Source organism: Oxyura jamaicensis, chromosome 2 (genome assembly GCF_011077185.1).
Source record: "Oxyura jamaicensis isolate SHBP4307 breed ruddy duck chromosome 2, BPBGC_Ojam_1.0, whole genome shotgun sequence".
NCBI lineage: Eukaryota > Metazoa > Chordata > Aves > Anseriformes > Anatidae > Oxyura > Oxyura jamaicensis.
The window spans coordinates 53,492,776-53,520,239 of NC_048894.1; the positions used below are offsets into that span (position 1 = coordinate 53,492,776).

The 27,464-nt window shown below is 41.3% G+C and overlaps 1 protein-coding gene across 1 annotated transcript in view; it reads left to right on the forward strand.

The window, feature by feature from the left end:
• The window catches only part of CAP2 (cyclase associated actin cytoskeleton regulatory protein 2), a 65,140-nt gene extending 40,179 nt beyond the window's left edge, over window positions 1–24,961 (forward strand). Inside the window, exons 5-13 of the mRNA XM_035316753.1 lie at window positions 2,637–2,780; window positions 3,013–3,098; window positions 4,825–4,930; window positions 15,495–15,687; window positions 16,534–16,709; window positions 18,362–18,485; window positions 18,701–18,783; window positions 21,839–21,979; window positions 23,411–24,961. Of these exons, the coding sequence (XP_035172644.1) occupies window positions 2,637–2,780; window positions 3,013–3,098; window positions 4,825–4,930; window positions 15,495–15,687; window positions 16,534–16,709; window positions 18,362–18,485; window positions 18,701–18,783; window positions 21,839–21,979; window positions 23,411–23,494 (1,137 nt within the window). The 3' untranslated portion in view covers window positions 23,495–24,961. The remainder of the gene's footprint in view (window positions 1–2,636; window positions 2,781–3,012; window positions 3,099–4,824; window positions 4,931–15,494; window positions 15,688–16,533; window positions 16,710–18,361; window positions 18,486–18,700; window positions 18,784–21,838; window positions 21,980–23,410) is intronic.
• The last annotated feature ends 2,503 nt before the right edge of the window (window positions 24,962–27,464 follow it).

A 27,464-nucleotide genomic window follows, 5' to 3' on the forward strand; every position in this document is an offset into this window, starting at 1 on the left:
CAAGACTCAATGAAGTGATTCCTTGCAGGCCTGTATTCCTTTGTGTCTGGCTGTGACACAGAAGCTGGGATCGTAAGAAGTTTGGGCACACACACACGTTATGTGCAGCCATCCAGACAAGCAGCAACTATTGCAGAATAAAACAAATGCAGAGCGGAAAGAAGGCAGGCTAGATAGTTCTTACGGTGCAAAGCAGCCAGGATAGATTTGAAGATATCCTCAAGTCATTTGTGAATCGTTTTGGTGTAAGTACAGTGCCAAGTGAATGGTTGCTTTGAGCTACTTCCCTTAGCGACATGTCTTTCACCTTTAAAGCTCTCACAGTGGACTTCTTTGTGGCATTATTTATATTCACTATAGTTTTTTAAACAGTCAATTCACTGAACACTTTAAGTCCTGTGTTGTGAGGGACAGAAATTCTGCCGGTACCAGCAAGAGGAAGCCCTCACAAGAGTGGCTGGGAGTTTTTCCATCAATGCAAGTGGAGTAGGATGAGGAGCAGGTCTTGTGTTACCAACAGGGAAAATGTTCGGCCCTGATTTTGCCTTCCTATCTACAGATATCAATGTGTTCTACAAAGAAAACCAGCTACATTAACATTGTTTCATACAGAGGAAGCTGGAGGACACAAAGGTAGCACAGCTTTCCTAAAATCGAGCGATAATTTGGGGGAAGAGCTGCAAACAGAACCCCCCTATACGGACTCCCACTTCTGTGCCCTATCCGCAGAAATATGCTGCCTCCCAGCGCTGTCTGGATACACCAGGCATCTGCCGAGCTGTATTTTTAGCCCTGATATTCTCTTTGGCTGGAACTGGGCCATGAAGATTCACAGTAAGCTAAAGACTGTAAATATCCCTTAGACGGTATAGGAGGAAAACTGGCATAATATCAAAGCAGAGCGAGCACTTTCTTAAATTTCAGTTTTGTTAGCTACTGTCACACTTAGAAGATTTCCCTGAAAAATAAGAAAGAACCAACCAGCTGCAGTATGCTGTAAACAAGCAGAAATTAGAAGGAAGAGTTCCTGCAGACTATACCATGTTGTGGCAACAAAATCAGTTTTTCAGAACTACAAATCATGGAGGTTTCAGGGCTTTTTCAGACGTAATGACTTATGCTGGTCATTAAGCCATAAACAAAAAATATTTTCATCTCCTAGTAATACTGTAAACACTCATTTTCTCCCAGCCCACTTTGGTGCAGGAGAAGACCAAGTATCCCCTGCACGTCAGATGCCCAAGCCTTTCTCAAAATTACATTATCTCTAAAATATTAAGGCTCCATTCATTGCTGGATCAATTTTTTTTTTTTCAAAAACTCAGAACCTATTTTTGTCCTGTTTTGGGGGGTGTCTTTTGAGCTACGTTGATCCACAGCAAACATGCTTATTTTAAGGTGACATAATATTCTGTAAAGCCAAGGTCTCGTGGGAGCCTGGAAAGAAGTATTGTACAGAGATCAAGTAGCACATGCATACACATTGTTTTGTGTGTGTCATGACAGCATTTGTCCTTGAGAATATGAGGACTGGTTTTCTCCTGCAAACACTTAATTCTGCTGAACAAGTACGCCTGAGAAAAGGTGAGTTAAGAATATGGAGTTCTGCCACATGGCCGGGGAAATACTTAAGTACCCCGAGTGACTTCTGAGTGAAGTGCCAGGGAAAGTCAGACTGGTGCACTCTCCTTGGTGGGACATAGCATGGGTTCTGCAGGCATACTTTTGCAATAAAGAATTAGTCTGTTTTTACAGAAACATCTTATAAAGTTGCAACATTCAGTATACAGCAGTTCCTCTGCATATAAGCTAATGACTGCTGCTCCCTCAATGTGCTGTTGCTGCGTGGAAGAATTTTTCCCAGCAAGTTAATGCTCTAAATTAGTTTTTCCGTGACACTGGATCAGTGCGATTAACATTCACTTTGCAGAGGAGAAGAGCTTGGATAGCCTCAACATTCATTCTGCTTTTCTCTTCGCTCCAGACACTATTCCTTCCGCTCAGCAGTCATTCCCCTGGATACCATTCCTTTCTGATTAACACAGGGGAATTTCCCCAAGCCATGCCTTGCAGGCAGTATGTTTCCCATGAAATGTTCCCACATTACTCGCGGACGAAGGAAATTTAAACATTAAAACTTACCTAAAGGGAAAGCTAAAATGGATATTGCCTTCAGTGTATTACTTTCTCAGTCTTGTTGCCAGATGATAAGAAGCCATGAACCTAACACATAGTTTGTTTCTTATGGAAAGAACAGCTTGGTTAATAACATGAAAAACTCAAAGTAGTGTAAAGACTCCCCCAAAAAATCCAGAAAGACCACATGCAAAATGCAAACATTCTGCTAACTCCAAGATACAGGGTCTCTGTGGGTCTTAACCAGGACAGCACGTAAATGTGCTGCCCGTGCTGAGGACAATTTTTACTGCCACACATTATTAATAACTGCATTTTGCTGCTACAACCAGAGCAGGGTAATTAAATAGTTACTTTAATGTGGAGAATATGCTGACCTTTCCTTCCAAGTGTTAAAACAATGGGCAGGGAGGACAGTGTTAAACCGCAGGGTGTTTGTGGACTGTCCATTGTTAACAGCAGTGTCTCTTCTTTTTCCTTTTCTTTTTTTTTTTTTTCAGAATGAGGTGGCAATGCTTCTCAAGCCAATATCAGAGAAGATTCAGGAAATCCAGAACTTCAGAGAAAGAAACAGAGGAAGTAAGATGTTCAACCACCTCTCAGCCGTCAGCGAAAGCATACCTGCACTTGGTTGGATAGCAGTGGTAAGTTGTGCCCAGCACAGTTGGGAGGGCTCTGAATCAACTTCTGGATGGTGTGGCCCAGAATAGGTCCAAATCTTGCAGAACTTTGTAGTCTCATCTGCATACTTCTTCAGTCTACTGCACCCAAGAAGGTGTTTATAATATACCTAATATATCAGGGAAGGTGTCTGACTAATGTTTTACCTCCTTTCTCCTTCTGTTGTTTCCTGCTACCATGGGTTGATGGTCCTAGTCTCCTAAACCAGGCCCTTATGTCAAGGAGATGAATGATGCTGCTACCTTTTATACTAACAGGGTATTAAAGGACTACAAGCACAGGTATGTTGCCAAGCCCCAGTGTCTACTAGCCACAGTGAGGATGAGAGCATTAACTGTACTAATAGGGTTCACAACACCGCCACAAAAAGCATTTTGTAAACAGAAGAGCATTTGATAAGCTCTGATTGCAGTGGTTTATTTTCCCCTCCTCATGTTTGGCCTGCAGTGTGTTGCAGTGCGAATGGCAGCAGCACTAGCAATGCTGGTTTTCACTCTCTGCCAGGTATATGACTATATTTAACTTTCTGGGGTGCCAGAAAATTGGCTAGCTAGCTTCTGTGTGTCCTTGTCTCACTTGCGTACTCATACTGTTGCTGTTCTTGCTCTCTGCTTGAAAGTATGTGTTCAGGTGCGAGGTGTATACAGCTGAACATCTACTTCCATAGTTCCCAGTTATTTTTTTTTTCTGTACCACTGCATTGTTCTTAAAGAGCACAAGGAATTCACAGAACAATCCCATGAATGAGATCTGTGAGCTGACAGAGAAAGAGAAAAAATGTAGGTCCTTCCTATGCCCTCTAAAAATAAGGCATGTATAAATCCGACTGATGCGGTACTTTTTGAGGCCAGATTTTGGCTTTTTATTTTTATATCCTCAATGAAAAATAGTACTTGCAGTTGAGTTTTTCCTCTTTAGTGAGGAAAACTTTATATAAATATATATATGTAAAAAAAACTTATGTATACATTTCTATTTAATTTATATGCATATTTTATTAGATACATATATCTATGAAATAAATATTATGTATTATTCTTGAAGCCTTCGTTTGCCTGCTTGAGGTAACTGAAGATTTTTACAATATAGCTTTGGAAGTACTTATTCGGAAGCAAAACGTCGTGCAAAAAGGTATAAACAGGTTGCATTAGTTAGGTATAAAGCTAGTTCCTCTCCTAATAAGGAATTATTTTCCTGTTTTTCACTGAATATTCGACCAGATCACAATGTCTTCCAAAGCAGTGGAAGGCTGTCTCTTGACTTTAGTAGGCTTTGGGTTAAACCCATTGACCCAGATCCTCATCAGTATTAAACATCAAGCTCCAAGGGAAATAAATAGGGGGTAGGTACCCAAGCCCTTCCGAGCATCCAGTCCACAGCAGTCACGGTTCAGTAACTATTCTTGTTTGGAGCTTCATAAGTAAGGACCGCATCTTACAAGCAGTTTCTCTTTCTTTACATATTTCTTGTTCCTGTTTACTAGAAGACTTAAGCTTCCCAAAGAATCATTCCAGAGCCAGCTTTTGATTTGTACTTCTGAAATCCTTGATGTATAAATATTTTAGTCAGATGACTATTATGTGTTCCAGTATTATGCTGGCTACATGTGAACGTGGCAGCTAGAATATTTTACAGAACCCACAGGTATTTCACTTTCTAAGATTCAGGACTCCGAGATAGAGCGTGAGTAGCTGCCACAGAGCTCCAAATAGCTTTAGTGCATCTTCAGTTGATTATGAGCCTGAGCAGGATGATGACAACCCTACCAGCAAGGAGCAGCCCATGCTAGAGGCACCTCTGCCCTGGTTTGTCCTCTGCAAGGGCCCTAAAGCTTTCCAGCGTAGTGGGCCTCAGCATCTTCAGCACTGGGCTGGCTTGCTGCCTGCTAACTGATTTGTCCACGGCTGTAGAGCAGACACTGGGCTTTACCTGCTTTAAGCATGAATAGCAGTGCTTTCTTCTTTACGTACAAACATCCACACATATAAATAATGTCTCTTTTTACAGTGATACACGCCACGTTGATTGGGTGAAGTCGTATCTGAACATCTGGTCTGAGCTTCAAGCTTATATCAAAGAGCATCATACCACAGGTCTCACCTGGAGTAAAACTGTGAGTACCCTTTACTTGTTCATGAAGAACCATGAAATGCCAGTAACCAATTTGACTTTTAATGTAGGTCATGACCTACATATCTAGGCCAGGAACAGAAGTCATGCTCAATGAACTTCCCACCCAGCTGATAAAAGCTTGAGAGGCAGGTGGAGAAGATGTGGTACAGGCTTTGAGGAAGAGAGGAGAATTGTTTGAGATGATCACAGCCATAATCCCCAGCTGCAGAGGGTGAGGAAAGGCACAGTTCTCCGGGTCTGATGCGGTAGAATGTAGGAACAAAAGCAAAACCAAAGAATTTAAAGGGCATGTCAGAACAAAGGAAAATTAGGTGAGTGTGATGGTGGAAGGAAAAGGATGGTGTAAAAAATCTGAACAAAGAGAGAGGTTTGAGGCTTAATAACAGGAAACAGAAACCCAAGGAATTCATACCGAGTTCTTACTCCATAGATAGCCATCTTTATAAAACTATTTTATACATACAGAGATAATTTCTGAAATGCATGCTTCATAGATATATATATATACAGAGAGCTAGTATATATGACTGTGTGCTATTTATGCTCTCTTTATAAACATCTTCTGTCTGTTACATCTGGGATGCATAGCAAGATGATGGCAATGAATATTGTTCTTAAAGGGAGGTATAAACACAAAGAATATATTTTCTGTTGGATGTAAATGGAAGAGTTTATGTCCACTGTCTGCATTAATGCCATGTTCTAGATGGGATTAGAATAATGTGCTCGTGTTTATTATCAAGTTATGAGAATTGCTGGAGTATGTTAAGAATACAATCAGCCAGCTCTTTGCTGTCATTTCCTAAACTTACCAGTGCACACACATACTTGCACATGCGGTCATTCACACCAAGACTACAATTTCTTCTCTATAGGGAAATAAAATTTTAAAAAATTGAAGGTCTGTTAAGAGGACCGATGTAGACTACCAGGTAATTTAATTCCCAGACCACTGTAACAACTCTTAAGGAAGTGAAACAGACTGTATCTTAACAAGGTATCTGGAAAACTTACTTTGTCTCCCCTCTGTGGAGGGGATAATCGTGTGAAAGAATGTCTATCACTTGTGCTCAGCAACAGACTTCGCGCCTTCCTCTTCACGACTTTCTCTACACATTGTACAAGGCCTTACAGTATTCAAGTGCAAGTTCAAACACAGGAGAAACTATGATCTGTGTGTACCTTTCAGTTTGAAGCAATGCAAAAATGTTGAGACCTGATAAATGGAAGGACTGGAATTATCTGCTACTCTGTAGGTTTCTGTAGGAAAAAATGTTAAATATTACTTATGATTCCCTTTCTTAATTTAGTCCTAAATTTCACACTTGCTACATTCTACTCTATTTTAATTAAAGAATGTGAGAACAAGTGATGATTTTTAAATGATTATTAGAAAAGGAAAAGAAATTGTAGCACCCTGTTAGCAGAATTAGCCTGAGAATCTGGAACAAATTTAGCTTTGTTCATACAGAGAAAGATACATGTATATGAATACATCTTCACCTTAATGGAAGTGGCGTTATAGAGATTTGTTATATTTGTTATGATATAGGAGGAAGCCTCAGTTATTTGAGCACTGGTAATCTCATACAGATGTGTAGCTATTGCAGATTATATTTGACTGGTCTTAAAAGCATCTCAGCCGTCACATCTATTTCCCTTGCTTTAGCTCACAGGAAATTGCTGAATACACACTTAGGTGTGACTTGTTTATTCATATTAAACATAGTTTACTGCAAACAGTGCTTACTACATCTTGAGTGATGAGTCTATTACTGCCTCTGAAGTATTGATTTCACTCAGTTTGGATATCACTTTGATTTGAAAGAAGTTGTGTTGGAAATATGGCTCATTTAAATTATCATTCATGTAATGTGTGCCAGAAAGATTAAGTTACCAACACATTTCTTATGGATGTATAATTTTTTCAAGTTTTACTTCATGTGAGTGTATGGAAATTTGAATCCAGTAAGTTAGCAAGTTGTTTCAATAGCTTCCTTAAATATTTTTATGAAGCTTGGTAACAAATACATTCCAGAAAGCAATAAGATACTAAAGTGATAATTTGATTTTTGTTATACATTTTAAGGTGAGAATGAAAGTCACAGATTCGTGCTGTATGTAGTTATGCATAAAGGTTTGCAGAATCAGGGCCTAGGCAGAAACATGATATATAAGAGCCGTAACAGTATTCCAGACACAGTAGTTAATCGCAGCACACAGCAGCTTCCACTTATATGCATAAAAGGAAAAAGCAGTAGTTTGGCAAGGCATTAAGGAAGTGGTACATTTATGAAAGGGAGACGATACAGAAAAGCTATTTTATTACAGATGGAAAGAGAACAAGTCTTTGGCCAGTACAAGTACACATTCATAGGTACACTATACCAATAATTTAACCTCCATATCTGTAGAAGTCAACAAAGCAATGCTGGAAGCATTATACAAAAAGCTGTTAAGTGACATATTTGGGCATTTCTAAAGAGACTAAAGATTCAGGGAGAACATTAACAACTGCATTTCTTAGAGCTGTATTCTCCTAACTTGAACTGAAACACCCCGATAGCATCAGCCTGATCAGATTAAGCTTGGGTTTCCAAAAAAGAGGGGACAGTGTCTTTAATGGGCAGTTGGCCTCTTTATCTGTAGGTGCTGCATACCGTGGCATGCACGTTTCTGGCTGTGCTCCATGGCCGTATCACAAAGCTGGGCAGTTTCCAGCCCCCATGTACCCGTCCATCAAGCTGCAGAGGGCAGCTGCAGCCAGCCTTGGAACAGCTCACTAGTGCACGCAGTAGTGTTCCTGGCTCTGGCAGTAGCCAGGCAGACACTTTAGAGGAAAGTGAAAGAAATGTCTTAATAAATTACAAGACACATACTAAAACAGGTGCAAAAAGTTGGAATAACGGCTAAGCAATGAGCTCTGATAAAAACAGGCACTTCTATCAGCTTTATAATAAATTAGTAATAAAAGATGCTTACAAATTTTTGCATCTGCCACAGTTCCTTATTCACTTTGGCTCTGATTCTGCCAAGATGTGTACCAATAGCTTACTCCTTGAGGCCATCCTATGAAATGCATGGGACTGTCTGAGGAGAAAGCCTAGAAGCCTGAGCCTCTTCTGCTACCCATGCACGGAGAATGGTGGTACAAAACTGGACCCTACATAAATCATAAGCATTTCAAGACATTGGAGGTACAGGTAGGATATTTGTTGGCTTTGTGCTCTCAAAGGAAATTACATTTTAGAGTAGGTGTGTTTGTGAGCAGGATCGTCCCAGGGAATAAAACATGCCACTCTATACTTCCATCATAAGCTGAAGTTTTCATTTTAATTAATGTTAACTAGATTGCGCATATGTCAGGGAAAACATTCCTGTCAGTGGATGTCAGATGGATCTACAGGATTTCATTAGAAGTGTAATTCTGGAGTTCATTATTTTGACTGTAAAGTATGTGCCTCCGTCTGCCACAAATATACCCTGTGGTGAGGAGCAGTTCACTCTACTCACTTATCTCAATTATGCCATCTTGATAACGGGAACGATAGTAATTACCAACCTAATGGAGGCTTGCAAGTTTTAATTTGCCACCGGATACGACATTCTCAGATGTCAATGAGTTTATGCAAAAAGTGTTATTATAACAAAATGTTTTAAATGTCCAGTGTTGCATTTTTCCCATGCAGCAACTGTTGGGTTTGCTTGCTGCAACTTTCTGAGTTCAACGTGAAATCTACAGCTCTACCAGTGAGCTGTCTTTTTTTAGTTTGTTACTAATAAATAGCGAGTGCCTTTTTTTTTTCTTCCCTAAAGAAAGGATTCTGGTGAAGCATATAGCTCTTTCTTCCTCCCTACTTTTTTTTTTTTTGGTGGTGGAAAGAAATGAACAGCTGTAATATAAGCTCGCAAGAATGCCTCATAAAAGTTTGTTTGCTACAAGGACTGCATGAGTAAGCTGAGGGAAGTGAAACTTCTGCTCTTATTTCTGCAGGTTAACTATGCAGCAAGAAAACAACCAGCAATAAGGAGAGATTGCTGTAGTTTCCTGCACATCAAATAAGTGTTAAGAAACAAATCTTACTCAGGGATAATTGTCCTAAATTTTCTTCTCACTTGCAAGGAGAGCTGCAGTAAGTTTTCGCACTTTGTATAAAGTTGTCATTTAGGACAAGTTTTGCCAGCAGGATTTGAAGAAATACAAAGAAAATAGAGGTGAATTTCTTTACAGTGTTTGGTATAATAGAGAATTTCACTCAAGTGATGAATATCATGCTCCCCTCCCCACCCCCAATCACAAATCAAAATAAACTCTTAAGAGGAAGCCTGCATCTGTGCAGCAGTTGATGCAGTTGAAGCAGATGAGATTTATTTATAACCTGTTCTCATTGAAGCCAATACTGTACCTTCAAGTCTTTTTTCCTTCCATTTAAATATATATATATTTATAACTAATTATATAGTATTCTAAAAACACTCTTTGAAAGTTGAAACTCTCCACAGGTTCTACAAATGGCTCAGAACCACTGAGAAGAGCCATCATAATTCCTACTTCAGCCTGTCTGAGTGCAATTATACTAGTCTCAGTACAGACCTTGGCCGTTTCATGCTTGTCTAAAATAATAACCTCCACACATTTTCCTATAAAATAGCTCTGCCTCTCTCCTGCTCTATCAAAATACTTTCCTGCAATGTATCACCTCTCTAAGTACTGCGGCGGACAAGCTGAAAGACCAGCTCCTGCCAGCAAAAGCCTCCTGTTATCAATTTAGAAGACCTTGGCTAGGTAAAACATTTTTGATTGGGTACCTGTGAAGATGTAAGCACCATTTTAAACCCTGAACAGGTGACAAGTGGCAGAAGTGTATTAAAAGGGGTTTCCAAGTTTGCAAGCTCAACAGATAAGTAATTCTGCTGAGACCCAGTAACAAGCAAAAAGAGCCTAGTCTGTTTTTCATTGTTTTGTATTCTAACTCTCAAAGATTACAGGCCCTGCAAGTCAGCTGTTTTGTCTGGTAAATTTGAGGGCAGCATAACCCCGTGCAGACAGGTGGCTTAAATACGGGAAGTAATGGAACTGTCCTGCTAAGCTACTTTTACACAAAACACACCTTAACAAGAGCTCTGTGCCCCTAAGTCACAGCCCACCTGTTCCCAGAGGTTGATACATGATATTTTGAGCTTCATGATTCTTGTCTTTGGCTGTACATATGTATAGGAAAAACAATACAGAACGCTGTAATCATTTTAGGTGTGAAACCAGGATTACTAAAAAGGTGGGGAGATGGAACAGCAATACTTTATTTTAAAGGAGAATGCAGTCCCCGTTAGGATTTCTGCTTACGGGCTGCCTTGAAAAGGAGGCTTTTCAATAAATTAAGGAAGGGATTTTATACCTCTATCTAAGCCACCTGTTGCCTCAGCCATAAACAGATACCTGCATCTTAATATGAATGACTAATAACATAGGTACTTTATGTTATATACATGAAACATATATATATATTATATATAATTTATTTGTATGCATTATATAGATATTTGTAATTTGTTTGTCCTCCATAAAAATGACCATTACAGTTACAAGAGATGGGGGTCCACTCAGATGCCCCACAGTAGGTTCCTACCACAAGACCTTTGTTCCCGGTTCCTGTGCTGCACTATGTCAGCTTAAAACTAGATAAACCCAGAGAAACACGGGGGCTGTTCATACAGGGCCTGGCACATAAGCCTCTCTCGTCCCCCCAATACAATACAGTAACAGTGATACGGAAGGCTAACCCAGGGAATTGCTCAGCAAGTATGGGTCAGGAAATACTAACATCTGTGATGAGACACAAAGAGAAATTCTGTCTCTCAGTAGCTGGGTTTAGACCCAAAGACATGTCAAGCTGCATACGGCCACCAAAAATTACAGACAGCATGGCACCCAGAGCACTCGCATGGTGCACAGGCTTCGCTTTGTTTCTCTGACAAGAGTGGTTGTTGCACTGTGCTCCAGAGGAAAAATCATGCAGTAAGCAAGGCCCAGCTCCCCAGAGCAAAGGTCTTCGTTAATCTCTACTGTAACTTCAAGGGAATTAAATGGGATTCGACGCTGGTGAATTTTATCCAGCCACCTGCCTCAACATAAACAGTCATTTCTTTATGCCACTGAGACAGCTAGGTTGAGAGCAAGGTGAAAAAGAGAAGTGCCTCACCCTTCTGCCAGTCCTACAAGATACAGGTAGAAACACAACACCCTTTGAGGTGGTACTGCAACCCTGCACACCCTTGCGCCGTGATAATAGGCGTTCATCAGAGCCAGGCCTGTGGGCAGCTTCAGACGCTGTCTGCAGGGGAAGCCGCTGAGGCGCAGTCAAGGGGAGGCCTCTGAGCCTCTGGCAGGTGGCTCTGGGCCATCCAGCAAGGAGCAAACCCCAACCCCTTCCTGTCACCACATTCAGATCATCGTTTAGCAGGAGGCTGAAGACAATTTTTTTCCCTGAGATAAAATTTCTGGAATATTCTGACCTCTGCAAAGCTATTACTGCATGGCTGTAGGGCCTGCATCTTGATAGGGTCTTACTGAGAAAATTACATTTCCTCCCATTTCAGAAAGCCCCGGGAACAAGATTTATACCACGTCAAGTTCACTGCGATACAAAGCTAACAGGTTAAACATTAATGGCTTAGTTTTGGGTTACATTTTCACGAACAGAGGCTGAAGCTATCCATTCCCCGCACAATTCTTACAAGGGGCCTATTTGCAAATGATGAAGAAATGACCACACCAACATGGTAATGAGAGCAGTCGGCTATCAGCAGAACCTGACGTGATGTCTACAGACACCACAGCACTGAGAACAGCAGCTGTTACCAGGGCAAACAGCTGAAATAAAAGAGGAAGAAAGGCGGCTTGCAAATAACTGCCTTTGCTGGTCCAAATGGCTCTTAATGCTCTTTGTATAAAGATGCACTGTTGTTAACATCTGCTTGAAGCTAATCTGAAGAGTTGTTTGCAAATAGCAAAGCTGGTAAGCACCTGCTGCTTTAGGAAAGATGAACTTTTGAGGGCATATAACGTGCTATTTTATTCCCAGCAGCTCTCACAAACACCAACCTATACAGAAAAGAAATGAATGGACTTTGTGAAGGGCACTTTAGTTGAAATTGGATAGGACTATACACAAGTATTGCCAGATACCAGAACAGTTTAAGAGTCTGGTTCAAGAATATTCTAGAGCCTGAAGGTCTAAGAGGTTTTAGAAAGGTGACTAAGAAAAGGAAACCACTCGCCTGTGACTTAGGTTGATAACGTGGAGGTCTATGCATTAATCAGGGTCAAAACTAATCAAAAAAGAAAGTTCCTGGAGCCACTCCTCTAATCTGGTTCTAAAACCACCCTTTGCATCAGCACATCTGAGCACAGCACAGATGCCATCTCCCTGGCATGCAGGGAATGCAAGAAGTGCAAAGTGTTTGCTGCATTTCCAGTTCACTCCCATGCCTTCTGTGCCCTTGTGAGTTTCCCCGAGCCACTCTTCTAGTACTGCTCTAGAAGTAAAACATGCTTCTAATTGCCCAGATCCCTTCCCCTCTCTGCCCCTTCTCGAAAAGTAAACGAGGCATTCTCCAGTTGCACAAAGCCATGTCTGAATTTGATTGATGTATTTAAAATCCTTCCATTTTGTTCTTGTTTTCACTAGATAGTTCTTTCAGAGTTCTGGGAGTGAGATCATCCACTCTTCACAATTAAATTCCCTGAGTTTCCTTCCACTTTTGTTACTAGATACTCCAATACTTTTGTTGCCATTTGGGAAACTGTCCTTTGATACACTGCTCAGCAGCAGCATCTGAGCCTGGAGTCTACCGCGTGGATCTGTGATGGCCTTCAACTTGAGACAAAGAGATTGGTAGAGTGACCCACCATTCCATGCTGCATGCAGAATATCTGTACCCAGATAATTCCTGCATTTTTTTTCTCTGCTGCATCTTTGCAGCCCTTGCAGAATTTATTTGGTGTTAATTACAAAGGAGCATCAGCTGCTTCGGCTTCCAGGTGACACTTGCTCCTCAAACAGTGACTCTTTTACACACAAGTTTCTGGAAAATCACAGCACTGTACTGATGCATAAACTGCATCACATTACGCAGCAGTACAGATGATACTGAAGCCATAAAGTGTCTTTCAGAAATCAGAAGTGCAAATTTTTATCTCAAGCCACAAGTTATTAACCACTACTGCCAGTACTACTGTTGACCTACTCACATAGAGCATACATAGTTCACACTGCAGTGTGAAAGGCGAGTGCCATTTCTAGATAGCTGAGTATTTTAAAAAGCCCTGCGAATGCACGGTTCATAATTCTGGATAACCAGGACATAGTGAATACAGTTGCTATGGTTGCAGGCAACAGACAGGGAAGATCTCTACAGCACCTCAGGCAGCAATAACTGATTGTGCCACTAAATCCACTTACGTTCATTTTTTACTATAGTAATTCACAGTTGTGCTGACTCTGCTGCAGGTAACATTACTGGCATGAGCACCAGCAGCAAGACAAGCACTGTAAATTGAGGGTCCAGGGGGGAAGATGTCCCCAGTCTAACGTAATAACCTTTAATTACTAGGTATATATGCAGAAATGCTCAGAGTCAAACATATCCATAAAACAATGGCATGTCTCTAAGAGACATCAGTATCTGGTTTTGGTATATCTTGACAATAAAAGATAATCCATTCCTAAAGGGCATTCTTCTCCTTTGCTTACATTTGGTTAAAAACGTCTAATAGCAGAGAAGAGAACTCATTGCCTAAAGAGATCACGGATCCATTCAGGAACAATCAGACTGTGCTACTGCATCAGCTTCACTACTCACCTGAGTACAAGGAATTCAACGAGTCTTCCTTGTACAGTACAATTTTAATGCCACTAACATGACAAACAATCTTGACATGTATTTATCACTAACATATTCCATGAACAGCTCCTTCAAATGCAACCTAAGTCCTGAAGACCCATGGGCCAAGAGAAGGGTTACATTAAGACATTAATTAATGATATTATTACCTCTCTGTGCTACTCCAACTAGGGTCATACTGACTGAGAGGTGTACATGCAGTTAGGTACTCAAATGTGCCAAGCATTTTTATTTAAATTATGTTGAAGAATAAAAAGCATGTGCAGCTCAGCTCCTCTCCCATCATCAGTTTGAGATCACAGGCTAAAACTAGTCTACTTTTTTAAAAATAGCTACAGTTTTCATCACTCCTGTGAGATGCATAAACTGGATGAATACTCTGACGTTTCAGTTTAGAGGAAAGCAGAAAGGGGTGGCATCATGAAAAATTAATAATACTCTCTGAGTCCAGCTAAGCAATATCTATTTCCAGTATTGATTACCAGGGATGCATTTTTAACAACCTGTATCTCTTAACAAAGGTAGCTAATCAGAGGAGCTGTGACTCTGTAAGTCCTCGTCATTTTTCCATTGTATCTGCCCACCTAATAAATATGTATTAGTGCAATGCACAACACCTGTATAGGTAGCTAAATTCATCAGAACCAATCTGCTTTTTCACAACGGTTCTCCTAAAACAGTCTCTGCTCTGCTGCAGAGATGCTTTCTCTATGAGCAGTTTCTGGAATCAGAGTGACACTTAGTGGCAGGATGGAAAAAGGGACTCAGTTTCTCAGATTCATTCTATCTTTTCTATTAGTAGGGTGCATAAAATTTTAATCAGCTCATTATCAGTATTTCCTGTTTGTTTCATAATATTATAGATGAGCATTACAATTCAAATCAAAACATGTACTTTTGATTATGCAAACTAATAGAGTGATTGGTTTACGTACTTTATCAAGGCCCCTCACTCATAATTCATGTGCTGCTGTGATCTTCTGCAACTGAAAAAAAAGAAAAAAGAATTTGAGAAATCAAAAAAATACTGGATTGCATAAATAAATTACTTGAATGACCATAGCTTTGCACTGTGCTACAATCTGAATCTTTGCAGATTATTTGAACAGTCTGAACAGCATTTTACATCTTCTATACAGGTTAGCACCTTTCTTATGTATAACTGACAGTTCATGATCCTCCCAGTTATTTGTTGGGCAGAACATTTTCTGTATGTTTCTGAATGCACATCACGTTACGGTTTACTGAATATTTTCTCTGAAAAGAAGGAGACATTTTCACTTTTACATATGGTAAGTGTTTGTGTATCACTTACCTTATGTAAGTATAATAAATTATGGAATCTTTACAATTAATGATACTTAACAATAGCCTTCACAAGCATTTTGTACAAACATTTTAGGTGCAGGGGTTCTGCAGCAGAGTAGCAGTGTGGTCTGTCAGCCTTTCCAGCCTTGTTTTCATTGCTGCAGGGAAGATTCATAGCGCTAAGTTCAGTGACGGTGCCAGACCTTCTGAGCCTGTGGCTGCCTGGAGTCGCTGAAATGCACAGTTACCCTTGGGCGTTAATAAGTAAGAGCCATCATAATACAATGTTCCTTGAAAAGCTGTTAAAAATATTTTCCATCTATCTGACACAGGGCCCTGTTGCATCACACATGTCCCTGCGATCCGTTCTAAGCAGTGGGCCATGCCTCTCTCCACCACCTCCGCCGCCGCCGCCGCCACCTGGACCTCCTCCCATCTTCGATGCAGAAACTGCGAAGGATGAAGGAACGGCATCTCGCTCAGCCCTATTTGCACAGCTTAACCAAGGAGAGGCGATTACCAAAGGTCAGGAGAAAAGAAAACAAATGCTGAACCTTGAGTCAAACTACATCAACAGCTGCTATATGTACCGCCCCAAATTGCACCAGTGTTTTCAAGTTACGTTTAGGCAACTCAAATCCTTCCGAGCCTTGCACTGAGCCTGCATACCAAAATCTCCTTTAGAAGTAACAGCGCTCGAACTTGTTCAGCATTCCTGAAATTCACACCATTTATTTAGAAGTCTCCAGTAATTTAAAGGCAACCAGGCTAGACATCTTCAATCCCCAGCAGCTGGTCAATATCAGAGTTGCAATTGTGATCAGAGTTTATTCTCATTTCTGATTGACAGTCAGTGTCCAAGCCTGTGTCAAAACGTGTTCGGTGTTAAGTGAGAAGGTACAGCTCACCGATCAGAGCGATAACGCTTTCTGTAGTAATACTGGACAGTTGGAATTGAAGCGGATGGCTGTGAGTTTAAATACATACAATTGATACGTCAGCCTTTAATGCAGTACCGATAGGTCAGATTAGAAAACAAATCTCGCTTTTATGGATGTAAAATTATGCAATAGCAAGCTTGCAGAGCTCTCTGCAGACAGGGAAGGACTAGAAGACATTGCTGCATTTCCTGTTAAAGCTTTTAAGAGAGCCATCCACAGGCTTTAAATAGGTTTTATGTGAACTGCTAAAAATATGTGTGCAGTTACATTTTAGGTGGTTACCTAGGCAAATCTTGAGGAAATCAAAAATGGAAATTCATAGGATAATTTAACACAACTACAAATGATTTAGATTGTATCTTCCTTATTTAAATATGAATATCCTTAGAACAAGAAAACAGACTGTTTTACAAGCACCTTTTTTTTTAAGGGCTTCGACATGTCTCTGACGACCAGAAGACTCACAAGAACCCCAGCCTACGTGCCCAAGGTCCATCCGTTCGTTCTCCCACGAAAAGCCATACTCCAAGTCCCACCTCCCCCAAGAATTCCCCGCAGCAGAGCCATGCCCCTGTCTTGGAGCTAGAGGGAAAGAAATGGAGAGTGGTGAGTTCCAGCCACACCTCTGAATTGCACCTCAACACTGCAAACCAGCCTGAGCAGTGGACGTCTTGCAAAAGGTTGTCCATGATCAAGATGCAACTAATCGAAGTTGCAGCTAATATGGGCTAATTCTGTATTGCTCGGCCTTGCTGCAGTTTAGCCATTAGTATTCTCTAGGATCTAAGGTTAATTCATCTGTCTCTGAGAATCTGAGACAATTCATCTGAACTGGAGAATGTCGCAGGGTCACAGAATCACAGAACGGCTGAGGTTGGAAGGGAGCTCTGGAGACCTCTAGTCCAAGCCCCCTGCCAAGAAGGGTCACCTCGAGCATACTGCATAGGGTGGCATCCAGGCTGGTTTTTAGTATCTCCAGAGGCGACTCCACAACCTCTCTGGGCAACCTGTTCAGTGCTCTGTCACCCCACAGTAAAGCGTTATTTCATATTCAGCCAGACCCTCCTGCATTTCAGTTTGTGCCTGTTGCCTCTTTTCCTGTCGCTGGGCACCACTGAAAAGAGCCTGGACCCATATTCTCAACACCCTCCCTTCAGGTATTGATACACATCAGTTAAGATCCTCTCTCTGTCCTCTCTTCTCCAAGCTAAACAGGCCCAGCTCTCCCAGTCTCTCCTCCTATGACAGATGCTCCAGCCCCTAACCACCTTAGCAGCCCTCTGCTCGACTCACTCCAGTAGCTCCATGTCAAAATCAGACAGTCCCCCAGAAGCAAATCCAGTGGAGAATTCAAATAAAATCCCACTTGTGAGCAAAAACCACTCTTGTGGAGAACAGTACCATCACAGAGTACTTTCTCCATCTTTGTTAACCACTGGAATTAAGAGATTTATTTTCATCACCCGTTCCATGCAAGCACCTCTCCCTTGCTTAGAAGTGTAGCCAGAAGTGTTTTCCTTTTGCTCAGTCTTCAGATGGGAAAAGATAGATTTGTTTGTGATACCAAAGCATCTGAGTGAAAAGTCACGTCGCTGTGTTGGTTAAAAGAGGGAGGGAGCAATGCGCAGTGTAGTCATGCAGAAGTTTACACAGCTGTCACCGCGGAGTAAAGTTTGCACAAGGTCACAATTTGCCAGGGTTATTTTGCATTAGGGTTATAGCACCTGGAACTTTCCTTGTGGATCCCTAGGCTTTCCTTCACGTCCATCGAGTGTAAACGTCCCTTTTATCTCCACAATGAAAGAAAACTTCTCCACGTATTGCTCCTTAGTTTTAGTGGTACGGTTTAAGGCACCTGTTCGCAATGCACCGCGTAGACCACACTTTGGGGCACGGAAACTCGGGCTGCTCTTCGGGCTGCCAGCGGTATGCTGGATGGGAGCCAAGCAACAGTTTTGAAAGTGCATCTTTAAATTGCTGGCAGTGTGACATCTTTGCGACAAAACTGATGGTTTTTTTGTTTGTTTGTTTTTTCTCTTGGCCTGTGCCAAGTTCTTCAGTTCTAAAATCTGCACAGGTGCCACCTGAGGCTGACTTAGGTGAAATATCCCATCCCCAAGCAGATCCGATTTTTAAGCCACTGGCAGGATACTGTTCTATTGTAACGGTGCAATGTCTTGAGGATACGTTGTGCTGAACTCTGTCTGACTGTTAGCCAGTTAAAGGCAACCAAATAAATAAACTTTCTTTTGAAATAGGAATATCAAGAGGATAAGAATGACCTGGTCATTACCAACACTGAACTCAAGCAAGTGGCCTACATTTTTAAGTGTAACAAATCTACACTTCAGATAAAAGGAAAAATCAATTCAATTACTATTGGTGAGTGGATAGCTCAGCTGGGCTTTAAATGCCAATCTTGATAAAACTGACCTATGTGATTCATAATGCATCTGAGTCGTTCCATTCATTTTAACAGACGGTCACCAGCGCTCAGCTATGCAGTACAAGACTGGGAATGTTTGTAGTTGATGCAACAGGTGTGCATATGTTTGCTCTTTTCTCACCTTTCCTATTTATGATTGTTTTTATTTTAGACAACTGTAAAAAGTTTGGCCTTGTGTTTGACAACGTTGTGGGAATCGTGGAAGTGATCAATTCCAGGGATATTCAGATTCAGGTAAATATCTATCTGAAAAACAAAGATAGGAAGAGAAAGAGAACAAGCAGAAAGAAAAAGCCCAAAGTGTAGCTACAAGAGATCATTAAATGTTCCTATGAGCACACCAAGGATAAGAGACTGATGCATCTAAACCTATCTTCATATGCACTAAATTCTGCCGAGGTATTTAGAAAGTGCCTATGAAAACTATTGAGCATTACTGAATAAACCACATTTAGTCCAGCACCTTCTGGTTCCAGCGAAGCTGAGAGATCTATACACTAGACGTGTTATTACTTCTGGCCCTAATTTTGTTGCTTTCATGGTAAACAGCTCCTGGCACTTGAAAGTTTAGCAGTGCTTCACAGAACAAATGCTGGCAGTTAGCTAATTGCTTTTTAAGCCTAGAAGCTGGTTCTTTTTCTTTTTTTTTTTTTTTTTTTTATTCTCTCAAGGAAAATGTTGAAATAGACTGTTAAAGGACAGCTAAATGACAGAAAGTGAAAGTAGGCACTGGGATTTTGAGAATCTCCCCTGCTAGCAACATGGCACATTACAGGAGTAGATAATGAGCCACTTGCCTAGAAATGGGCTGTGAGCCTCTACCGATCTCATCTTTTGGCAACCAGTAAGCAAAGCTTCATCAGAGATCATCTTCCTTTGTGGTTCTTGTGAAATGAAAATACACATCTTTTTACTCTACCTATTGTCCTCTCTGCAGGGGACATTGCCCCGTTCAATACAGAATCACAGAATTGTAGGGGTTGGAAGGGACCTCCAGAGATCGTTGGGTCCACTCCCCCGGCCAAAGCAGGTTCCTTAGAGCAGGCTGCCCAGGTAGGCGTCCAGACGGGCTTTGAATATTTCCAGAGAAGGAGACTCCACAACCTCCCTGGGCAGCCTGTCCCAGTGCTCCGTCACCCTCACTGTGAAGAAGTTCTTATGCATGTCGGTGTGGAACTTGCTGGGCTCCATTTTGTGACCATTACCCCTTGTGCTGTCCCCACAAACCACTGAGAAGAGGCTGGCCAAATCCCTCTGCCTCCCACACTTAAGGTATTTATTCCCAGGCAGCCTGCCTGACATTTATGGCACTTTACTCATTCAGTACCAGAGGACTGACCATACATGGTCTAATTCTGGGTTGTGTCCAACCAACACAGTCTAGTCTCAGGAAAGGTCTTTGGGATGTATTAAGTGAAGTACATCTTTAGGATGTATTTCACTTAACTGGGATGTATTTTAAGTGAAAAGGAAATGAAATGTGAATTAAATTATATTAAACTGCCAGTTTTGATGAAAAGGTGAGGTCTTTTCCGTAAAAGGCTGTGCCTGCTGTATGACTTTCAATGTAGACAATCCTGCTCCATGCTTCATAAATGCTGGTCACAGCCACCACGGTAAAAAATAGCAAGGTTTTGTGTTTTTTTTTTTTTTCATATTTTGAAACTCTCACAAGTGATTGACATTGCTACCAGCTGTGCATCATTTTCTGAACTGCAGTTTTATTCATGATCACTACATGTCTTCTTATGGCACAGGCGGCTAAAGATCCCACGCATTTGAGTGTTTTTAAAAAAATAAATAATTTTTATCATTACCACCAGAACTATTCATGAGAGATGAAAAATTCATATGCAATGAATAGCAAAAACACAGCTTGTTAATATTCAAACAAAGGGGAAATATCTTTTCTAAGAACAAAAATCCTTTTGATTAAGCAGGTTCTATGAATATTGCATAAGGCTTCTATGCCACAGAGCAGAGTGGAGTTCCACTTAGAAGTCTGGCTATAAGCTGCTTGAATCAGGCAGCTTCTGCAGGGTTTGAGCATGCCAAGTGCTCAGAACCTCAATTTTCTCAGTATTTTGAAGACCCAGGCTCATAAATTGCAAATACGTGATACATTAATGCAACAAATTTCAGTAAATTCACCCTACAGATTTTGCTATAGTTACTTCAATGCCATTCTGCTTCACTCCCCTTTTTCCCAGTGGCATTTTTTTCTCTTGCCTGATGTTTGCAAGAACTGTTACATTAAACACACCCTCCTTTTGCTCTCTATTGCATGACATCCTGCTGAAGAAAAGAAAGATCAGTATAGGATTCATTAAAACATAGAACAGACTTTGGGATCCAGGTGGGATGCAAAGGACAGACGACTTGCTCTTTGTTTGCAGTCACATTTAAGGAACTGAAGCTGAAATTATATTCTTAATTTGAATGATGAGAGACACTCGTTTTTTGTTGTTGTTGTTAGCAAGTACATATCTGTCGCATGCTGTTCCTGCGTTATGGCTCAAAATAACCTTTGCCCTTTTGATACACTGTCCGCATTGTACTGCTGTCCCTGGCTTCTGCCAGGGGGAATTTTTACAGACAACTGTGAGGCAGCCAGTTAGCCAGGTAGAGATCTTTTAATCTGCAGAACTGTAAACAAGAGAAGATTTATTTCCCTTTCTCCCCTCAAGTAAATCCTTTGCTTGCTTTTAAGGTGACATAAGAAACATCTTTAAAGATGTAATTAAATTGATCTTGGTACTTTTTTTAGAACTGAATCTTGCCTGAAGGAGATAAAAACCCTTTGTGTGCTCTAAAACCCTTTGTGTGCTGTAAAACCTGGAAGAGCTTTGAAGTCTTTAGAATGCATCACAAAACACTTGTGAGTGGTACTGTAGGCTGGGATCTTTCATTTGCCCAGAATGGGTTGGAGTTGACGTGTTTGGTTTCTCACCAGTCTCACTGATGAGCAAGGTGAACACTGCCTAAGCTTCAGCACAAAAATGTCACGGGAAGTAGAGAGAATGGAGAAAGCACTTTCATCCAACCGTATATTAAAAGTTTGCTCTATATTATAAGTTTGCTGTTGCATATAGATCTTTGTCACCACCACCAGGAGCTTCAGTGCCTAACAAACGAACAGCTTCCATCTCAAATATAAGCACCATGCAGGCAGCTGACATACAGAAGAGATGCTGGTGGCCAAAACTAGACCTGCAGGCAGTAAGGATTTTATTAATAGTATCTGTGTTTGCTTTTCAAGATTTGATAATAAGTATGTTTCCTTCTGCAGGTGATGGGGAAAGTGCCAACCATTTCTATTAACAAAACAGAAGGCTGCCACATCTACCTCAGTGAGGAATCATTAGATTGTGAGATTGTGAGTGCCAAGTCCTCTGAGATGAACGTCCTCATCCCCCAAGACGGTGATTATGTGAGTGAGATTATTTTGAAAGATTTTTCTCCCCCTAACCAACTTGGTAGCTAAAACTGCTAGGAAAGTAAGAGCTAACATACCTCACATATTAACCTCACCAAAAAATAAAAATAAAAATATATGATTCAAAACAACTGAATTTCTACGTACCAATATCTCAGTGATCAGTGCAGGAAATGTCTTTTTTTTTTTTTTTCTGGGTTAAAGAAACTCACTTCACACATTATATGAGAGCACTCAAACCTGAAGGGGATGATGCTAAAGTTAAGCGAAATGTATTACTACTACAGGTGAAATAATACAATATTTTATACTCCTTTTTTTCTAAAGCTGTTGTATGGGTAGCATCTGTCCTACTTTTTCTAGTATTTTTTAAAATGCTGTTCTCAGAAGTCACTGAAACATGAGGATTGCATTTGCCGATGCAAAGGCTCCCTCTTTGTTCTAGTGAGACTTTCCTCCTCGGCCCTCCAGCATTTCTAACAGTCATGCCCTGTCACTTCACACACCAGCAAGGGGTCACGGAGGTAGTGTACTCGTAACAGTTCAACAAGAGAAGTTTTAAAATTGCACTGAATGGCTGTAGAAAGAATTTCTCACAAATCTTTCACTCTGGAATATTTACAGTAGAAGAGTTTAGGCTTTATAAAAGAAAATACTCCACATTTCCAAAAACTGACTATTGGATGCCCATCTTCAGACAGCTAAGGAAACAATTTTCGGTGGGTTCATATTCACCTACTTCTTACATAGAAATAAAGGTCTCTGATGAGTTTTTCCCCAAAACACCAGTAGTAGCTGAATTTATTGGCTATCATGAGATCCGAAAGAAAAAGTCCTTCCCTCCACACTTCTATTTACTGGGATCTAAGGAAGATCTACGGATCTCTTCTGCTTTCACCGCATGCATGGAATGGACGGAGACTTTCTTCAGAGTTCTGCTTTGTGTTGTGTATCCCACAAGGGATGCTGTGTCTCTTGAAGTATATCCATGTAAAATGATAGGATCTTTTTTCAGATTTTTTTTCTTCTGTAATATGTTATTGTTTTCCTCCTTAAAATTAGTCTCCTTGCTAAACCTCCACGTTGAAATCCTTTTTACTGCCTTCCAGGCCAGTCACTGATGGAGTCTAAGGTCATTTCTGGCATGAGGTTTATTTAGTTAGTTGTTCCAAATAATGGCGTGAGAGGGCTTATGACAAAGCAGCACCATCCCAAGGCTATTTGAAACTGGGTAGCAATAAGGTCTTTTCCTGTGTGGCATTGTAAAATAGCTTCCTAGGGTAATGAGGAAAGCCTCTCTGTAATGCTGGTATGTCTGAGCTATCAATGCTTTGTCAGTCATGTAGCACTAACGGGTATTCCATCAGTTTTCAGGAGGTATCCACTGTTTATCTAACCATCGCTGTTGCTTTTGTTTCTTACCAGAAAGAATTTCCGGTTCCTGAACAGTTCAAGACAGCGTGGGATGGATCCAAGCTGGTCACTGAACCTGCAGAGATTGTGGGTTAACTTCCTAGCACCACGCAGCACTTGCTGACCACGATCAGACCATAGCCAGCATAAGCAAAGCAGTAACGTAAAGAACTAGGAACAGCAGTAGTTACTACTGCTGTGGTAGGCCTTCAAGCATTAGCTCTGCATGCTAGAAACAATAACTCATCTGGCACGCTTTTGTTAGGCATCCCAGTATTTTTCAGGTTTCCACAGTTTGCCTTCACTTCCAATTTTAATTCTAAATGATGTCATGTGAATGCAATGCAGTAACGCCCCCACCCTCCAGGCACACCATGGGTTTGAAATACTTTATACATAAAGCCGAAATTCTGCATGATCCACTTTGTTATCATATTGCTTCAGTGCATTCCTTTTTATGTTTTTGCTAATCAAAAACAGCATTAAGACTCTGCGATGTTTATTTTTACCTATTAAGCTATTCCTGTACGATGCAGTAAGAATGCACCCCTAGAGAGAACTACTGGCTCCTCGTAGTTCTGTGGCAATCATAATGGGTTTTTGGTTTGTTTTTTAAGCAGGCAAAAAAGAGCAACCTTCAGCAATACATTTTGCTAACGGAAGATGAAAGAACTTGATATTTTAATCAAATTCTTTTCTAATATGTATATTTAGAAGATCCCTATGTTTTCAGTGAAGACAGATTTTATTAGGGTCCACACAGGCTTGCTGTTGCCCTCTCATTTCTTACAAATCGGTAATTCTTTCTAAACTAAAGCCTCATCTAAGCTAAAACCTTGCAGCAAATCACTTGAAAGTTTTTTGATGCTCAGATATCTTTTTTCTTTTGTCTTTGAGACAGTCTCCCATTCTTTAAAATTTCACATTGTATCTCGCATCCTCTTCAGAAAACTGAGAGAGGCATACGTCAGATACCACTTAATTTGCTTGCTAATAATCTTCCTTTAAGATGTTGCTGTTGTGGCTCCTATTCATTAAAATATCCTTCTGTCTCTTCCCTGCATTTGTGAGCCTTACCCAGTTTCAAATACAGCCATGAATTTATGTCATTAGTAGAGCCCCAGTAAAGGCCCTGTTTAGCCCTTTGATTCTACTTTATAGCCCCTATTGTATATGCTTTTTTAACAAAGGTGGAGTGTTGTATACATTTGTACTATTTCAGCACATAGTACCAATAAAATTTTAAAAATTTAAAGTCAGCATATGTTTTTGATCACTTGTAATACTTTGTAATGGTGAAATCACAGTGAGATGCTTGCAGAGCTAGTTACAAGCTAAATTTTGTGCCTAATTTACCTTGAAAGTACATTAATCCTTGAGGGTTTTTCAGTATCTTTGACTGTAAGCCCAGTATAATGTAACAACCAGTAGTGCGCATTCCGCAAGGTTTTGCTGTCTGATGTAGAATCTGCGTGTATAACGTGTTTGCTTTAGTACATACCATTTTTTCAACAGTAAACTTCTTATGAAATAAAAAGGAAAATGTACTTGTTTAAATACAAAGTTGTTCAGAGCTTGCTGTGTTGTACTCTTTCTCCTATATGCTTTCCCCTTCTTAAATGCTGCCTCAAAGGCTTAACCAAGAACAAGTAGCTCCTCCTCCCGTCTCATTAAACATCGTCACTTCTGCTGCCACAATCCACCGGGCAGTGGACAGTGGGTATCCTGCAGGCTAGCAGATAAACCTGGAATTTCGTGCATATGACTTCAATGACAACCACAGAATCCAGCTTGTCTGATTCTCATTTTTAGGTACACCTGTCTTTTCTGGATATTAAGGCTAGGGAGATGATCGTGACCTGGTGCAAGTTTATAAGGTTTGCATTCTATTTTTTGCTTTTCCCATTGTTTCCCTTTGTGGCCGTGGATGTGTCCCTCCTGTGTTAACAAATTCCACAAGCGGCCCACTCCACGTGTCACTTGGATGTGCTTCATATCTTAAAAAGGGGCACTGCATACTTGTCATGATAATAGGATCGTTGAAAGATTGTTTAATCTTGAAATCATAATTTGCTCCATAAAATAATCTCGTTCTGGAGCTTTCTGACCTGAAATACTGACTCTGTGTTCATCCAGCCTCAAATAGGGACGAAGTCATTTTGCAAAGACAGGAAGCCACATAGTGCCTTGCAGGTGTGATACAAAACGAGTACCAAAGGTTTGATGATAAACAGAAGGTGGTGAGACAGCTCTGCCATACTACGCAGACTAATTCCTTTAGTTCTTGAGAAGGATTTAACTACCCCCTCCCAAACAAGCTGTGTGATGGCTGGTTGACCTGCCTGAGTCTTCTGTTAAACATCTGAAAGCAAACTCCCTTGGGGCTAGGCCTTCTCACTAACGCTCACACTCCGCAGCGTTCAAGACCCAAACAACAACTTCTGACTGGTTTGCTACCAGGAGGAAGTCTCATGCAGCAACACTGTGTGCCTGACAGCCTGAACACACCTTAGAACTTGGTCAGAGAGCATGGCTTTAAAAGATAAGGCAGAAGGCATAAAGGTAATTGCTGGCAACTGGAGAAAAGGCTAATGAGATCACGCAGTGTTAGACACCAGAAAAGTGGAATGGGAGACAGACGTTGTAAATACGCAAACACCTTTTATCCAGTTCGCATAGTCAGCCATGGGATACAAATCTGTGACCATGGTCTGTCAGCTCCGATCCTCACGGAAAATATTTGCCACACGTTTTCAGTAGATTGGACTGTTCTCTGCAACATGTCTTCAAAAATAAAAAGGAACGCTACATGAACAAAATAAATCCAAGGCTCTGGTTCTACCCTACGTGAATTTGTGTACAAGTAGATGTTAAAAGCCCCTTTTCTGAAAAATCAAGTATGCCTTGAGTTAGAAATAATCACGTGTGTTTAATGGCTGACTCCAGCAAGGAGTGAACGGCTAAACGCTGGGCAGCCCTAATGTTCTGTCGGTCACTTCTTGTTACTGCATGCCCTCACACAAGATATGCCGCTTATTTCGGCTTGTTCTGTATCAGTTCTGCACTGCTCTAAAACTGTGCTTGTGCTCTAAATCTGTCAAAAATAGAAAACTGTAACTTTGGTGCATATATTTTTTAAAGAACAAATGTGTCTGGTGTGATCAACCCATTCATTTTTATAAACCTGCGTGGGTCAGATAATCACCAGGCTGTGAATCAGCGGTAAAATACATAAAAAAGAGCAGGAGATTTTAACCATGTTCAAACATAAAAAGCATTTTCCCTCTGAGAAGTTTCCACAGATCTCATACTTTCCAAAACAGAACCTTAAACAGAGCCTCATGGAGTGCAGCAAGGGCAAGTGCCAAGTCGTGTGCCCGGGGAGGAGCAGCCCCCAGCACCAGGCCATCTGTGTAGACCAGCCTGGCAGAAAAAAGGCCGTGGGGTCCCGGTGGACACCACGCTGAACATGAGCCAGCACCGTGCCCTTGCCACAGAGCAGGGCAATGTATTGCCAGCACATGGAGGGACGTGATCTTTCCCCTCAGTTCAGCACAGGTGAGGCTGAATACGTTCCGTCACACAGGGCCAGGGCACAGAGTGAAACACAGGAGGCTCCCTCTGAGCATCAGGAAGCAATGCTTCGCTTCCAGGGAGGCAGAGCCGGGGTGCAGGTTGCCCAAGGAGGTTATGGAGCCTCCCTCCGTGGAGGTACTCAGAAGCCATGGTGCTGGGAGCCTGCCCGAGGTGGCCCTGCCTGAGCTGGGTGACCAGATGGCCTCCAGAGGTCCCTTCCGTCCCCAGCCAGTCCGTGGGTCTGTGACAGTCGCTTAGCTATCAGAATAGCGCTTACTGAGGATTAGTGGGAACTAGAGGCACCGAGGCAGTGACTCCATGCATCCACCAGATGGCGGAAACCAGCTGAGGCCCTGGCAATCGCAAACTGACCGGCCATGAAAACAGCATCTGCAGGGGCCGTGTACACCGTGCGACAAGAACTGGGAAACCCTACTCTCTAAAAGTCACTGTTAAGACACTGAAAGACTGCTCTGATTTTAAAATGATC